The following is an 18377-nucleotide window of genomic DNA, read 5'->3' as shown; positions in this document are numbered from 1 at the left end:
ATTCCTATGTTTCCATTTCAGATGGTCACTTGTGACCTCAAAATGTCAACTTTGTTTTCTGTTAAAAACCCTCTTTACAAGCATCCCTCATGCTCCTCTTTTATAACCACAGCCACCTCCTTCTGTCCTCCCTCCGCTAACGCCTTGCAACCAGTAATCTGTTCTCTATCTCTATAATTTTGTCATTTCAAGAATGTTATGTAAATGTGATCGTACAGTATGTCACTTTTGGGCATTGGCTTTTTTCACTCAGCATAATTCCCTTGGGACACATCCAGCTTGTTGCATGTATCTATAGGTTTTTCTTTTTCATTGCCAAGTGCTTATAAAACTGGTAAAATCTGATTATGTTTGGTGGATTGCATCAATGAAGTTTCCTGATTGTGATATTCTATTATGGTCTGCAAATTATAACCATTGGAGGAGGCTTATTGAAGAATACAGGGAACCTCTCTGTATTATTTCTTACAACTGTGTGTAATCTACAGTTATCTTCAAATGATTTTCTTAAAGCCCCAAAAAAGCATTTTTAAGAAAAGAAATTATAAAGCCCTTATAATGATAGATAGCAATCTGAATGGAGAAACTTATTTAAAAAAAAAAAAAAAAAACTTGGTCGAATTTATTTTTCAACGTTAATTCCCTTTTTGTGAATCAAAATATGACCCATGTGTTTTCCAACATTAGACTTTGCCCAAGAAACTGCCTAAGTTAAAGACAGCTTGCTTGGAAAAGGAACACAAGAACAGCCCGGTTGGCGTCCTGTTTGCCCAGACACCAGCCATCTCCAGCGATCCACTGGACATGAATGTGGCATTCTGATCAAGCATTGGCAAACAAAGATGTCTATTTCAGAATCCCCGCTCCCAAATAGTTTTCTTTTTAATGTAGAAAAGGTCTTACCATTTTAAGAAAATCTGAGCAAAATTTTATTATCCTGTTAATACTACAGAACCCATTTGAATGGTGTCAGATCAATTAGAATCACAGAATTTTCCAAGTTAGAGGAATTTGGAAGGGAAGTGATCTTATTCTCCACAGAAACCTTCCAGTTCATTTGATGACAGTATTTTCTGTAGTTGTTTGGCTTAGTTAGAACTGATGTTGGGGTTCTGGGTTCCCTGCTGTGAGCCACTTATTTTCTGGCTGTTCAGGGTTCAATTCAGCAGTCTGTCACCAATCGTTTGACACATCCCTGGTAGCGACTTACAGGGGAGACTTGGTAAAGGAGTCTAAGAAACATTTATTAAATACTCTTTTCTATGGATGCACTGGGAAAGCTAGATGTACTCTTTGCGAAGAACTCTCATTCCAGCGAGAAATAAAACAGAGCAAAACCATCACTTCCTAGAAAGTGTTGCAGGATAGGTGCCCTCTAGCTGGTGAGTTGTCAAAGGCAATCAAAGTAGGCATTACTCCCCGCAATTTTTCTTATTTAACGTAAAAAAAAAAAAAAGGTACAAATCTCTAAAATTTCATTAGTTGCTAAGAGAGCACCTTTCAGGGTGTGTTTAAACATCTATGTAGATGCCAAACATTTTATGTTTCTTTATGTGAGAGCAATATATTATTAATTTGCTGACAAACTAGTAAATTCTACCCAAGGAGGAAGTAGTGATAAGGCAGTTGACACTATAAAACTCTTATCTTGGCAGTTTCCTACGTGAGAAACACTTTCAGTACTCTTAACTTCAATATGGGGCTCTTGACATTGGGTTAAGTGATTTATTCACAAACTATTTTAGAATTAAAAACAGGACTTCTCTAGTCGTACCTAACCCTACATAAATAAGTCACCCTATTTGAAAATACTATACTTTGATTTATTGTCATCCACGTTAGATACCAAGGATTGTCTGTGACCATGAGTTCCAAATCAAATGGTGAATTCCATCACAATTCTTTAATACTGAAGGTAGCCGATTTCCTGATCTGATGGCTAGTGACATTCTGCCACTCCTGACCATATGCCCTTCATGTTCTTTCCTCCTCCTCTTTCTCCTCCTACTCCTTTTGCACTTCTCTTATATTCTTTTTTTTTTTAAGATTTTATTTATTTATTTGACAGAGACATAGAGAGTGAGCACAGATAGGCAGAGCGACAGGCAGAGGGAGAGGGAGAAGCAGGCTCCCCACTGAGCAGGGAGCCTGACGCGGGGCTGGATCCCAGAACCCTGGGATCGTGACCTGAGCCAAAGGCAGCTGCTTAACTGACTGAGCCACCCAGGCGCCCCATGTGCTTCTCTTATATTCTTAATGATGGTTTTCCCCTTTTCCCAAAAGATCTCCTTACAGTGTAGTTATTAACCCTCTTTCTACCAAATCTGTTGCAAATATGTTCCCATATATATAAATTGCCTTTCTTTTTCGAAGATTTTTTTAAATACAGGTGTTTTCGTGTTGTCAAATCTTTTGCTTTGGGCTTTCTCCTTTTTAATAATTTTTTTTAAAGTCCATTCCTTGCCAGATTTCAGATACATATTAACCTAGTTTTTCCACCTCCCCCCCCCCCCCCCCGGTGTCAGTCTTTATTTAACCCACTTATGAAATTATTTTGTTTGGTATAAGGTTTGAGATGAGGGGCTATACTTTATACTTTTGTTTTCCCAAATAATTTGTTGTTGCAACTACTCATTGTGTTGTGGTATCTCCATTACCATAGATTAAACTATTGCATAATCTAGGGTCTGTTTGGCACTCTCTGGTCTTTCAGTTGCTTTGTCAATAAATATTTATTGGGTGAATGAGTGTTTTATCTAACTCATCTTTGCCAGTACAAACTATTGTGTAGCTTTATGGCTTAAATCTTTGAGCTATGTCCCACCCTGTTTCTTTCTTTCTTGTTATTACTGTTGTTTTTCAAAATTTGCACACCAGTTCTCACTGATTTCTTTTTCTTCCAAATGAACTTAAGAATATATATATATATTTTAAAGATTTTATTTATTTGACAGAGAGAGATAGCGAGAGTAGGAGCACAAGCAGGGGGAGTAGGAGAGGGAGAAGCAGGCTTTCCGTCGAGCAGGGAGCCCGATGCAGGGCTCCATCCCAGGACCCTGGGATCAGGACCTGAGCCGAAGGCAGACGCTTAAAAACTGAGCCAACCAGGCGCCCCTGAACATAGGAATATTATTATCTTACTATCTAGATTAGAACTTAGAACTCTTGATCACGTTCCTACAAAACAAAAAAAATTTGGTAAAATTGTGATTCCAATTTAATTAAAACTCTTGAAGTTAAATTGGAAGGAGTATATTTCTGTTTGAAGCCATCTCTCTTAAACCCCAAACAAGCTTCAGATGAATTCTAGATGTTTAATAGCTGAAAAGTAGCCTTTGAGTTGTAGCAAGTTTCAGTGAGCAGAGTTTACCTTCTGATCAGGAAAGGAAATTTCCAATAGTGTAAATGTTTCCTTTAGTACCTTTGTAATTAGAATTGGAGAAGTAGGAAAATGGTTTTTTTCTTTTACGTCAACCTTCACTAAACCAGTAAAATGCATGTTTAGGGTTAAATACATTTAACTGGATTTTAACTAATTAATATTTATATTCTAAACAAGTTGCATGGTAAAATTTATCAGATAGGTGTACTTGTGTGTCTGTCTTTGATTAGGGACTTCTGTTTATAGACAGAGATTGAAAATTGTTTCTTTGGTTTTCTTTGATGTTCAGAGTCAGAGCTCAATTTTGCACCTCTTGGAGAATGAGGCAGGTGCAGGTAGAGAAGCTGACAGCTCTTGGGAGGGTTAATTAGAGCTAATTATAATTTGATTGACCTGCTTTTCCTCCAGGAAGCTTAACCAAATCTTCCTTTGCAAAATGAGCGTTTTGCTTTTTCAGACAAACTGAAGAAAATCTTTATTTCTTGGATTTACAAATGTCTATCATTTTACACACTTTACAAAGAAGTGTCACCACATAATTCGTAGAAGCAGGGATATGGGTGGGGTGGGAAAGGACCGTCATGATTATATAGTCCTTGAGAGCATATATTATATTAGTTTGTGATGAAAAACTGTACTTTTTAGAGAAATGTAAACTAGTGTGCATAATTTTTAAACTATGTAATGAAAAACCAAGAAATACAATTGTCAAACATAATGAAGTATAACTGTCCCTCAACCCACATAGTTTTGATATAACCTCATTTGCTTAATAAATACTATGAAAGGATTTTTAAATTTATATATAGAGAGAATATAATGAAATGATTTGCTTTTCGTTAAGTCATTCTCACAGCATGATTTATGGTTGTTATTGTAATTAATCAAATGAAATATAGTTCTAATAGTCTCAGAAAATTGAAGCGTTTCATGAAGAATTTTTCTGTGAAAGCTTCTTACCTAATAAAATTTTCTAAGGCGGTTATTATATATGCAAAACAAAGTTGTCATTTTTACCGTCAGCCGAGTTATATCTCATCTTTATGGTAAGTGGAGCACTTGTTCATATTACATAGTGTTTTACTGTCAGCTTGTGTTCTAATTTGGGCAGTCAAGACTCTTTGGCTTTAGAAAGTTAGGCAGTAAAATACTAAATATTTTAATGACAGTTCAAGATAGCAGCAGGAGATACTAAGCATGTGATTAATTAGACAACAGGTATTATAAAAGGAGGGAAATATCATTGTAAGCTGAAGTGGTCTGGCTGCCCAGACAAGGTAAAATCTGAAGTAGATTTTGAATGATAGGCAAGAACCGAATGAAGAAAAAAGAGGAAAAGTGTATATGTAGTGGAAGGAACAAAGTGCTGAAAAGCATCTTGAAGGCGGGAGAGTTCAGTGTAAGGAAATTTGGTAAGTCATGTAATTGGATATGGTAATCATGTAAGAAGGTGCTAAAGCTGGAAAGATAGATTTGGAACAAGTAGTGGAAAGCCTTGAAGTATGGATATTGAGGATGTGTTTTATCATACTACCTAAGGTTATCTTAGGTTGGCTACCTGAGCAGTATTTTGGGAAAATTAATCCTTCAGAAGCATGCAGAATACGTGAGAGTGAAGAACACAGTAGGCAGGGTGATCATTTATGTGATTCTCATAGTACCTAACGATGAGGTGATGAGAACGTGAATCAGTAAAGTGGTGACAAGAATGCAGATTAAGGAATGGCTGCAAATACATCATCATGAAGACTTCACAGTGCTTAATAACTGGTTAGGTATGAAGGTGGGATGGTGGGCTGGATGTATGCACGGAGAAGGAGTAGGAAAGAGAAAGGAGAGAGGACATATCAGAGGCCCATAGAAAGTTCCATGAATTCATTTTCTCCCCCAAGTGCATCATGCTTACAGAATGAATTGTAGATTCATTCGTGAATACCTGCAAATTACTTTGAGATCATCCATTGGGAGAAATAGTATACATGTTTTAATAAATCTGATATAAAATTAAGGAACCTATATATAACTTGCTTTTAAACACTTTTCCTTCAACAGCCTTCTTCCTGCAATAACCCTTAATCTTTTTCACAAACTGTAGTGGGACTAAGACCAAAAAGAGTTCTCCAATGAGTGAATGTCGGAAGCTGATAAGAGAAGTATTCTTTCAGGCTTGGTAGCATTAAGTTACATTATACCAACACATATATCTCTTTGCAGTCCCTTTTTTTCTCCTGTTGGCCATTGACATTTTGAAAGATTTACTGATTAGCTTAAAAATTACAGAATTTCGAAGGTTACTGATATGGATGTGCTGGCCTAATTACAAATGTGCAACTGCTGTTAATGCTTTTTCCTTCTACTTTAGGGAGCCGTTATGACTCGTAACTAGGAAGAAAAGGTTTTACATAATTGTTGCTAACATTAGAAAGACCTGTGCACATTATGTTATTATGTTCCCAAACAACTTCTGTAAAGTTCAATAACTGGTATTACTATTGCCTCAGGAAAGCCCTTAATAAATTGTCTAGTCTAGCTCTCTAATCGCACAGGTAATTATGTATATCTTTCAAAAGCAGTAAAGAGGAACTGTACCAAGAACTGTATAATTGTTTCTTTAACCTTCCTGTGAGAGTTGTTTTGAGGTTATAAAGTAGGTGTTGTTATTTCCCATTATACAACTGAACAAACTGAGTTTCTTAGAGAATTAGAGAATTACACAGCCAGGAAAGAAAAAAAAAATCAAAGATTCTGACCGAGGTAGAGCTCATTCTAACACTCATGTTTTCTCTTCTTTATCATGTTCCTTGTGGAGAACTGCTGTATGTGGAAAAACACACAGCACAGCACATTGTCTTTTGTCTGAGCTTATACTGCCCTTTGTGTGAGTTGATAATACCCTTTGTCTCCTTTGTCAAAGGAGAATTTGGTGTGATCTTTCCTGAAGATTCACTGTGAAATTGTAAGGTGGAAAATCCTCATTTTACAATGGGACAGTATGAATTGGAAGTATTTCCTCAGTGTCACCAAAAAAAAGCCAAGTCAGAGATTTGACTTCATAATTCAAGATTCCCTTCCAGTCTCTGTGCTCATACTGCTCAGTATTAAAAAGCGTAATGCTTATGTTGATTTTTCTGGTTGCTATTGCATCTTGGTTTCTCTTTTATTTTCTAACTTTCTAAACTGAATTCATCTCTACCTAATACAAAGTAATGCGGTGAACTGGCTGCAGCATCTACCCCGATGGGATTTCGGGGTCATGGTGAGGTACTCAGAAAATTCTGGCTCAGTTGTTACTGACATAGGAGGCTTTACAGTTATTTATTAGAAGATGACCCGGGATGAAAAGAAAAAAATGAATTTATGTGATCCTTCATTGCTAAATACAATACGCTGCTGCTATCTCTTTTTTACTGCTTCCTCTAAAAGTCATCATTTCAATGCACTAATCTTCTAAACAGCCATTCAGTGGGAATTGGGCTAGAACTTTGCTAACGGGTCACATTTACCAACCTGACAGTTATACATTGACAAAAGAAATAGCATGAATTTATTCAGCATCAAAACCTCTGCATCTTTTACCACCCAACCGCATTTCACACTGTATTACCATCAGTGAACTATCGTGGCTATATAAATTCCATCCAGATTCTTCATTTAATTAACTAGCATTCTTTGAACAAAAATAAAAGTGCTGTTTTTATAGAGGAATAAAAGCTGCATGAAGTGAGTGTGAAGGAGACAAATCATCAAAGTTATTATTCATCGCAGCTATGGAGAATTCTCTGCCCCTCCTCTTTCTCTTCAGCAGCAATGTATTTTTTTCTAGCTTGAGTGAATGGAAAACGGGGAATGGTGTAGCAGCCTCGAAGATATTTTAGTGTATTATCATGGCCGCATCCTAAGCTCGTGTGGGTTTGGGCACTGATGATATTGTCATCTACAAGTGATTTTTTTTTTTTTAATCATTTTCTGTAGTTGGAGAGACAGTATGGCGTCGTAGCCAAGTGAGCATGAACTTGTGATTACACTGCCTGGGTTCAAATCCTAGCCCAGCCACTTTTTAGGTCTGTGATTCTGAGAAAGTTACTTGACCTTTCTGTGCTTCAGTTTTCCACCTATTAAATGAGTATAAGAATAGACACACCTCACCCAGCAGTGTGTGGATTAACTGAGCTGGTCCGTGTAAAGCATTTGAAGTGGTGCCAGCAACCATTTCCATCCTGTATGCACAGCCGCGGTCTGACATGAAGTTGATCAAGCTGTGACACACTCGTGACATGGTCACCTGGCCTGAACCAACTGATGTGGCTTGGTAAATGTTCTTCTATTTCCCCAGGTATTTCTTTCTAACAGTACCCTTTGATGAGAAGGCCACTGGTTTTAAAGATAAGGAAATCAAGTTCCTTGGGTTTTTGTTGGTGGTGGTGGTGTTTTCATCTGAGTATAGTTGGCATGCAGTGTTACCTTAGTTTCAGGTGTACAGCCTAGCGATTCAACAACCACAGTTAGGCTGTGCTCACCACAGGTGTAGTTAGTGTCTGTCACCAGGCAACACTGTTGTGATACCATTGATTCTAGTCCCCCGTGCTGTACCTGTTGTTCCTGGGGCTGAAATCGAGCCCTTTGAATCAGAGGTGTAGGAGGCAGTTGGTTGGCCGCATCTCTCCATCCTGAACCCTGCTGTCAGATTTAGCTTTCTACAGCACTCTGTTCTCACATCAATTTCTGCTCAAAAGGCCTGAAGATTTACCTGATACAAGCCCTTTTGCCTGTCATGCCATTTCTACCAAAGTCTGGCTCTTTCCCTGTCTCTCCTCAACCTTTCTTTTATCCACTGTCCTCCCAGGAAGCACCAGCTCCAGTCAAAATTGATCTAGTGCCATTTCTCAAATGTACCACATTCCTTCTTGTCTTCTCTTCCTTTGTTCACATTGTTCTTTTTGTCTATCATGCGCTATTCTGTTCTTCCACTTATCTAAGGCATACTTAATGTTCTGAATGGAGCCAGGGAAGAGAAGGTGTCTTTTATCCTATAATATGATTATCTAGATGCACTAGCTGCTAGGTAAATGTTGTGAATGATGATGAAGTCTTCTGTTAGCTGTACTTTCCAACTGTATTTAGAATCTGACCACTTGACACCATTTCCAACACTCTCACCCTTGTTCAAGCCACACAGTTTGTATGCCTGTCCCCTTCTCCCTGCTCCACCCTTGCCCATCCCCTGCAGTTTACTCTCAACCCAACAGCAAGAGTAATCCACTTATAAATTTAAGTCAGATCATAATCATTTCTCTGCTCCAAACCCTCCAATAACGTCCCATCTCACCCTGAGTAAAACCAAAGTTTTTATGATGGCCTACAAAGCCTCTTAAGATCTGCCACTCCACCCCAACCTGATCCCTGCCCTTACTCTTCATTTCCTACTACTCCCTTCTTCCTGTCCCTTACCACTGTCTACTTAATGCTACACAGGCTTCCTTGCTGTTCTTTAAAGATGCAAGGAACAATTCCATCTCAGGACCTTTGCATAAACTGTTCCCTTAGCCCAGAAAGCTCCTTGGGAAATCTTCATGGCTCCATGCTTCCTGCGAGTCTCTGATTAAATGTCTTCTCAGGCAGATCTTCAATGATAATCCCTAATTTACTGTCTGTCTCCCCAAACTGTAATGTAAATTCAGGGTGGGGCAGGGCATGAAGGAGGACTTTTTGTCGATTTTGTTAGGTGCTCTGTCCTCAGTACCTGAAACAGAACCTGACACATAGTAAGTACTTAATAAACATATATTGAATGTATGAATGAAAAATTGACCCTTAAAAATATGTCCATATTCCTAACTCTCCATTTCAAATGCATTTAGACTCAAACAAAAGCAAGCATCCTATAATAGCTCCGAGAAAATTAAAATAGCCATAGTTGAATATTAGCCATGGCAATTGGAGCAGAAGGTTCCATTGCAGAAAAAAAGATTTCTGCATCAAGTAAAGAAAAAGAAATGGTTTACAGTATAGTAACTGACATGCTCAATTATATCGGTATCCTTAGGGGGACTGTGGTTGACCTAGCACCAAAGCACATTTTGAGGGAGCAAGTGGTTTTGGTCACCCCATCCTCTTCCTAAGCTAGAGAGTGTAGCTAGCACATAGTTTTGTTTTATTTGTTTTGTCATTTAGTAGCAGAGTAAAATGGTGAAAAGAGCATTCATGTTGGAGTTCGGCAGACCTGGGTTTAAACTCTTTTACTGCTATGTGTCCTTGGACAGGATATGTAACCTCTCCGAGCTTCTGTTTAATTATGTATAAAATGGTTTTTAATAATGACTCTCTCTTGATGTTCTAAAGGTTAAATGAGAGAAGACACATGAATCATCTAAGACATAACGTGTTTAATAAATGTCTTGTGAGCATTGCACCCTATAGAAATAGCTAGATGTTTTGCTACTGAATTCCACCTTTTGGCTTTTTTTGGGGGGGTGCAAAATGGTGGGGTTTTTTTAAAGCACGGGGATAGAGGGGCGCCTGGCTGGCTCAGTCGTTAAAGCACGGGGATAGGACCCATGAGCAGAAAGAGCTGCTGCCCTGGGGTTGTGAGGGATGGCTGATTATATACTTGGGAGTTGGGGGAGGTAAGGAAAAGGGAGGTTTCAAAAGGATTTTCATGTGTTAAGACTCACAGGATACCGGAGGCCTTGCCATTGTAAATCAAAAGGGGGATGTAACAGACTGATGTCTAGAAATAAGCTTTGGATCCTAGGCTTGGACCACAAGGAAGTCCACAACACTGCAAATCTCTCAGCTGTATTTGAAGCTGCAAGAATCTTCTTAGAACATGAGCCCTACCACCTACCTGAGTTCCGTGGACGTCTACTTTTTCTATCTTTTGAACCTGTTCTTAATTCTCTTCTCCGTTTCCAATTCCCTTCTGCTTCCCTTATTTCCAAAATGTTATGCTAGGTGTGTGAAGTTGGAGATTCCATACTGAAAATTATCCAAGAAATCGACAGAGGAAAAGTAAGATCAGGCGTTTGCTCTACATAATAACGTGACTACTAAGTTTTAAACTGAGATGTGAGGGGCACATGTCTATTGATTAAGTTTGGGAATTATAACTTCCAGAGGAAGGAAAAGATTTTGTTTCAACTGTTTTGCCGAACTGTTTTTTAACATGGCTTTTTTTCAACGGCCTGAATTTTGAAATCCTCAGGAAGCCAAAGCTGTGGCTGAAGAAACCAGAGCCCTGCGAAGTCGGATCCACCTGGCCGAGGCTGCACAGCGCCAGGCGCATGGAATGGAAATGGACTACGAAGAAGTGATCCATCTGTTAGAGGCCGAGATCACAGATCTAAAGGCTCAGCTTGCTGATTATTCGGACCAAAATAAAGTAAGCAAAACCGTCCTCTCTTTTAGTTACCATGGTTTCCTTGCCGTTGTCATGTATCCTGTTTTCATTTCCTTTTCATCTGCACTTCTAAACTAGGTCAGTGTTTGTCTTCTATTATTCAATGATAGGATGATGTGTCGTGTTGGGATGGGGGGTTAGGTCATGCGAAGGTTGTGAGCCTCCCTTTATCCACATAGCTTGGGGATGGAAAAGCATGTGCCCCAAATTTATTTGGGTCATTGGTCAACATTGTACAGCTCAGGCATTAAGTCCTGGAACTATTTAACATTTAATTGATTACATTGGTTTTCTCCTTTTGTTCCTAAACTTGCTAATTTGCCTGGTGGGGATGAGAGGAGGAGAGTCTAGGGATGGGTTTTGCTCTTTGATTAGAGCACTCAAGGAAGTGTGAATGTTAAATAATTTTTGCCCAGGGCCCAAGATAATTAATAGAAATAAACTGAGTTTGAATTTAATAGGCTCCAATTTCAATGGCAAAATACCAAATGCTGTTCAGAAGGCAATGTGATCTTTTTTTATGTGAAATTTTTTAGTTTGTGATTTTTTTTATAACATAATATATACTATATTCATTGAAAGGTCTTCAAAACTATAATAGACATATACATTTATATTAAGTAAATTGAAATACATATTTTATAACTTTTAACGAGTTCACTTAGAATAGGTATTTAATCCAGTCAACTTTCAAGAAAACATAAAGCAAATTTGAATACTTTATGTCTCCTTATATAAATATAAAACAGTTAAATACCTTAAATACAACAGATGGAAATTAAACCAGTTTTAGAAAAGCAAAATACAGAAGAAAATCTGAAATTTTCTTTGGTCAGCTCTTAAGAGTCACTAACGTTTCTCACATCTGCCCATTTAAACCAATTCCAAAAGAAAGCTGATATTCTTGTCACCCTTTGATAATATACAAGGCCAAGGGAAAATCATATTACTTGAAAAGGCAGCAATACTTAAAAATATTACATATTCTTATCTACATTTATTTTTGGCCCAGTATTTACATTTTGAAATCAGAGATACATGCTTATTTCATGTGAGTAACTTTAACATGATTCTGAAAATACTGGGAATTATCAAAATATCAAAAGTACTGTTTCCTTTGCTGTGCAACATTTTTTATCTTGATGAAGTCCCAAAAGTTCATTTTTGCTTTTGTTTCCCTTGCCTTTGGAGACGTGTCTTAAAAAAAAGTTGCTGCGATGTTGGGATGGGTGTTATATGCAACTAATGAATAGATGAGACAATAAAAACAAATAAATAAATAAAATTAATGAAATTCCAAAAAAAATAAATTAAAAAAAAATTTAAGGTACTATTTTATAAACTCTATGTACTTTTGGAGGGATAATCAACAGTCTTTAAAAATACTTTCTAAGTAATATTCAAAAAGTTCTCCTGAATTTCTTTTTTTTTTTTTTTTTTGTAAAGCATAGGTTATTTGCAATTCTCTGTCCCAGCTCCTAGCTGAGACACATTTTTGTCCTAAGTTGTCTGGCAATATAATTAATTCAGTTTTTCTCTTTTTTAGCATAATGGTGTCTCATGCCATTCCTCCTAACAAGATTCTAAGCTAAGCCCTTATCCTATCTCTGAAAAAACAATCTTTTGTTTGTTTATTTTTTTCTTAAGATTTTTATTTATTTATTTGACAGAGAGAGGCACAGCGAAAGAGGGAACACAAGCAGGGGGAGTGAGAGAGGGAGAAGCAGGCTTCCCGCTGAGCAGGGAGCCCGATGCGGGGCTCGATCCCAGGACTCTGGGATCACGACCTGAGCCGAAGGCAGACGCTTAACGACTGAGCCACCCAGGCACCCCTTTTCTTTTCTTTTCTTTTCTTTTTTTTAAGATTTTATTTATTTTTTTATCAGAGAGAGAGAGCACAAGCAGGGGGAGCAGCAGACAGAAGGAGAAGCAGGTTCCCCACTGAGCAAGGAGACCAATGTGGGACTTGATCCCAGGACCCTGGGATCACAACCCGAGCCAAAGGCAGACACTTGACTGACCAAGCCACCCAGGCATCTCTGTTTGTTTATTTTCTAAAGAAAAAATATTAGACGAGAGCATCTCAACATTTCCCAAACTCAATGCCAGTGGAGAAAGAGAAGGAAACTTTTTTTTCCAGTTATTTGAGATTGCTTCAAGAGACATTGATGAAGGTATTAGAGAACTCAGATTTAAATATTCATTTTTAAGACACAGATTCTTTTTCTAACAATGTTTTTATTTTTCACTAAGTTTTCCTTTATCTCATCTCTATACTTACTTACCTTTTTTGTTTTTGTTTTTTCTGTTTACCCCCAGCTTAGGAAATAAAACATTACCAACACCTTTGACGATCCAGTGTCCATCCCCAGTTGCATTCCCCTCCCTCGCGCTCAGAAGTAATCACTTTCCTAGATTTAGTATTAATCATTTTCTTGATAATTTTACCACATATCTTTATACCTCTTAAAAATAAATATTGTTGGGGCGCCTGGGTGGCTCAGTCATTAAGCGTCTGCCTTCAGCTCATGTCATGATCCCTGGGTCCTGGGATCGAGCCCTGCATCGGGCTCCCTGCTCAGCGGGAAGCCTGTTTCTCCCTCTCCCACTCCCCCTGCTTGTGCTCCCTCTCTCGCTGTGTCTCTCTCTGTCAAATAAATAAATAAAATCTTTAAAATAAAAATAAAAATAAATAAAAATAAATATTGTTGAATCTTGCCTGTTTATCAACTTTATATAAATAGAAATGTCCTGCATGTATTCTTCCTACTTGCTTTTTTCACTGAACCTTTTATTTTTGCAATTCATCTATTTAAATTTATAGCCAGTTCATGTATTTTCATCCCTTTTTTGTACTCCCTTAAATGGATATACTACAGTATATTTGCCCATCCTGTCTTTGATGAACAGTCCAATTATTTCTGTTTTATTATGAACAATGTTGCTAAAAAACACTTTTGTACATGTATCATGCTCTGCATGCATAACAGTTTGTCTTGGGTTCATATCTTAGGGTGGAACTGCTAGGTTAAACGATGATCAATGAACTTTACTAGGTAATGCCTAATTGTTTTTGAAAGCTTTTGAACCAATTTTTACTCCCACCAGTAGTGAGTGAGATACTGTTCACCCCACACCCTTGCTGACACTTTTTTTCATTTACTTTTAATTTATATCAATCTGGTAGGTGTGATAAGTAAATCTCATTGTGGTTTCATTTGGACTTCCCTGGTTACTAATGACTTGGAGCCACTGCTACGCCAGGACCAGCGGGCACTGGCTCACAATAGGGGATTGTGTGCATCTCTTCTTAACTGCATATTCAGCGACATCGGGTTGGTAGCTTCAATCAGACATAGTGGAGTTATTTACGCCCCCAAATGCTATAAACCAGGGCACCTCTGGCCCAGATAGCCAGTTGAGCATATATTTATGTACTTGTTAGGCATTTGTGTTTCTTTGTGAAATGCCTCTTCGTTACCTTCAACCATTTTTTCCATTGGGTTATTCTTTTCATATTGATATGTTGGGATTGTACGTATGTTCCAGTTGCTAGCCCTATATTCAGTTACATGTTATTGAAGTCTTTTCTGAGATTTATGGTTTGCTTTTCACCCAATGGTAAAATAAACATTGATTTTCATATAGTCGAACTTACCAGTCCTTTCCCTCATGTGTCTTTTTAGAAGGTCTTCCATTCCCAAAGATATTCTTTGATATTTGCCTCTAACAGTTTTAAAGTTTTGGGGGTGCCTGGGTGGCTCAGTCGGTTAACTGTCTGCCTTCAGCTCAGGTCATGATCTCAGGGTCCCAGGAGTGAGCCCTGTGTCAGCACCCTGCTCAATGGGGAGTCTGCTCCTCCCTCTGCCCCTCCCCTTGACTCCTGAGTATGCTCTCTCTTTCTCTCTCTCTCAAATAATAAACAAAATCTTAAAAAAAAAAAAAATGGAAGTTTTAAAGTTTTGATCCTTCTGTCATTGGTTTTGTGGCGTTATGTGGGGATGGGGATCCATATTATTCTTTCTTTATTCTAAGTGAATGACCAACTATCCCAGCACTATTTATTCAAAAGTCTCCTTTCCTAATTGATCTACAAATCAGCTCTGTCATAAATCAAGATTACATGTGTGTCTATCTTCCTGAGGTCCCTCTATTCTCTTTCATTGGTCTATTTGTATATTCATGCCAATAATACACTGTAATGGTTACTATATCTTTTACAGTAAGCCTTGATAGCTGATCACCTGCCTAGTTCTTTTTCTTTAGAAGTATGTTGGCTGAAAGACTATACTTTCAGGGATCATTTCTATAGTTTGTTACTAGAAGTATGTTGGCTGCATGACCCTTTGATCTCTTATATATATTTTAGACTTGGCTTATAAATTCAACCAAAAGGGAAAAAAAAACTATTGGAATTTTTACTGAAAATGCATTAAATATAATATTAGATTAATTGGGGAAGAATTTACATATTTATGATTGAGTCTTTATTAATAAACACCAGTGAGGCACAGAAAGTTTAATTGCATTGTGACCAGAGAATCTAGTCTATAGCATAATAACTCTAAAATTTGTTGATGGCTGCTTCGCGGTTTACTCTATGGCCAGTGTTCACACATGTTCAAAGTGAGCTTGAAAAAAATTCTGCAGTTTTTTGATGTATCGTTTTCTATAATCCACTAGATCAGGGTCATTAATTGTGGAGTTCAGTTCTTCTTTAATCATCTTAATTTCCTTGTCAGAGGAATGCATTAAAATCTCCCATTTTTTTTTTAAATTTATATATTTTGAAGTAGTATTTTTAGCAGCATACAAGCTTAGAATTACATTATCATCCTTTATGGAATGTTGTGACTCTTCAATTTAGCAATCTTCTTTTCTCCCTAATATTTATTTTTGATTGATATTAAAATAGTTACAACAGCCTTCTTTTGGTATTTACCTGTGTGTGTTTTCCTTTCTTTTACTTTTAACTTTTCAGCGTCCTTATGTTTTAATTGTATATGTAGTAAACAACATATAACTGAATCTTTTCCTTATCTTACTAATTTTTGATCTTTAATTGGAAAGATTTTTCCATTTATACTCTTATTTGCTAATGCTCTTGGCTTCATTTACACCCTCTTTTAATTTATGCATCTTATGTGTCCTAATTTATGCATTTTATGTTTTTTGGTTGTTTTTTTAGTTGTCATTTCTTGCCTGTTTTTTTTTTTTAATTGGTTCAGATTTCTCCTGTGTTCCCCATTCCCATTCCATTTATTTCCTCCTAGTTTAGACGGTATGCACTCCATTTCTAATTTTTAATGATTATCTTAGAAATTTTAACATTCTATTTTAGCTTAAATTATAAAACTAATCACTAGCTTTCCCCTTCTTCTAAATATTATAAGCACTTTAGAACATAAATCCTATCATCCCTTCCTACTTAATTTCTATTTTTGACAGTATTTTAGTTCTTTCTTGACTTTTAACACCGTAAGTTAGGCACTATTACAATTTATTTTGTGCTGTCAGCCTTTGTTTAAATAGATGCCCATGTTTACCATTTTCTAAGTTCAGCATTCTTTTTGCATCTCAGACCTTCTTGCTTAAATTATTTCCTTCCTGAAGTACATGTTTTAGAAATGTGTTTAATGAGGATCTGTTGGTAACAAATTCTCTTCAGTTTTGTTTGTCTGAAAACATCTTTATTGAACTTTTGCTCTTGAAATACATTTTTGCTACTTTTAAAGTAAGTTGACATTTAATTCCTTTCAGTGTTTATTCCATTGTTGTGATACCAGCAGTCAATCTGTTATTTGTTTGCAATCCGTTGTTTCTTTCTAGATGATTTTAAGATCTTTTTATTGTCAGTGTTCAGCATTTGACTATGAGTCATGTGTTGACTTATTTTTATGTTGTTTGAGCTTCACTAAGCTTCCTGATCTGAGGAACGGTGTCTTTTGTTATTTTGGAAAAACCCCAAACTGTTATACTGAGCAGTTTCTCCTTCATTCTTTCTGAACCCTCATGTGTAATTCACATGGGGTGTATACCAGATCTTCATCTAGTTATATTCTCCTTACCTCTTCTCCCTTCTTTTATATTTTCCATTGTTATTTTTCTGCTGTAGTATGAGAACCTTCTTTACCTCTGCCTTCCAGTTTACCCATTCTCTTTTCAACTATATCTAATTGGATATTAAACCCATAAATTAGTTTTTAATTTAATTTTGATTATATTTTTATTTTTAAGATTGATTCTTTTATGTAGTGTGGATCTATTTTTATAGTTTCTTTTCCCTTTGTTATGTTTTAAACTCCTCCCTAATTTTTAAAACATTAAACAGTATAGTCTGTATCTTATCACTCCAATATATCTTGTCTTTATAGGTCTGATCCTGTAATTTGTTTCCTTCAACTGACTTTTATTCATGGTAGCTTATTTCCTGAGGTCATGTTCTTTTGACACATTATATGTACGAATTCTTTGGGATCTGAGTTTAGAAAATATCCCTCCACAGAAGTTTTGTGTTTACTTCTACCATTCTGGGACTGTTTTAAACTAAAATTTCAGCTTATAAATTTACAGGACACATGGGTAATACAAATTATGACCTCAAACCTTCATGAGTGGGGGCTTGTGATTAGAAGTTATAGGGGAGATTTTTTTTAACCCACTTTCCAGAACCAAAATCAAAATCATGTATTTACTTCTGTAAGGTTTGTTTCTTTCTAATTCACCCATTAGAACCTCAGAACAAATTATGCTGCACTGTACTCTTATGAGTGAGTTCACCCAGCATTGTTGTTGTTTGTCTTCATGGAATTCCTTTACTGTCCATGGGAACTCTTTAGTCCCCTGCCAGCTCAGCTTTACATTGGATCATATTTGGATCATATTACATTAAATATATCTATATCTTCAGCAATTTTTGTTGTACCCCACTGGTAGCAGTTTCTGTCAGCAGCTGGCAAGCCATATTGTAAAAAAAAAAAAAATCATAAGCTCAATTTAAATGTATTTTGCTGTAAGAATCAACAAAGTCATATACAGCTTATCTCGTAAAATTTGCAACATCCCTGTGCAGTTTAACTTTTAAATATGCAATTAGTTAAATGCCTACCCAAATTAGAAGATATATACAGTAAGAGAAAACAAATAATATGGTAATGTTGAATATCAGTTAATAAAAACTGCAAATAGGAGCCACTGATGTAAAAATCAAAGAAATGAGTAAGACCTTCCTTTTGATACCTCTGTCCAGGAAGGTGTCCAGGAGTTAAGAAAGAGAATTACAGTACTTGACTGCCAATTGCGAAAATCGGAAATGGCTCGAAAAACTTTGGAGGCATCCACTGAAAAACTTCTTCATTTTGTAGAGGTAAATTTTCCCATTATATATATATATTTTTTTAAGATTTTATTTATTTGACAGAGAGAGACACAGTGAGAGAGGGAACACAAGCAGGGGGAGTGGGAGAGGGAGAAGCAGGCTTCTTATGTCCATTTTTAAGAAATCTGTAGATGACTGACATATAGATAAATGTCCTAGTGTTTGGTGGCTAATGAAACATTTTCTGGCTCAAAACAGCAATGCTAACCTATAGCCAGGTT

At 36.8% G+C, this 18377-nt stretch overlaps 1 protein-coding gene and 1 pseudogene across 1 annotated transcript in view; both read left to right on the top strand.

The window, feature by feature from the left end:
* Positions 1 to 18377, top strand: part of STXBP4 (syntaxin binding protein 4) — a 158132-nt gene that overhangs the window by 63446 nt on the left and 76309 nt on the right. The window contains exons 11-12 of the mRNA XM_021704305.1: positions 10584 to 10760; positions 18028 to 18144. Of these exons, the coding sequence (XP_021559980.1) occupies positions 10584 to 10760; positions 18028 to 18144 (294 nt within the window). The remainder of the gene's footprint in view (positions 1 to 10583; positions 10761 to 18027; positions 18145 to 18377) is intronic.
* Positions 15060 to 15148, top strand: LOC123326819 (annotated as a pseudogene).

Source organism: Neomonachus schauinslandi, chromosome 15 (genome assembly GCF_002201575.2).
Source record: "Neomonachus schauinslandi chromosome 15, ASM220157v2, whole genome shotgun sequence".
NCBI classification, from domain to species: domain Eukaryota; kingdom Metazoa; phylum Chordata; class Mammalia; order Carnivora; family Phocidae; genus Neomonachus; species Neomonachus schauinslandi.
This window is presented reverse-complemented; position numbering and strand designations above follow the sequence as displayed.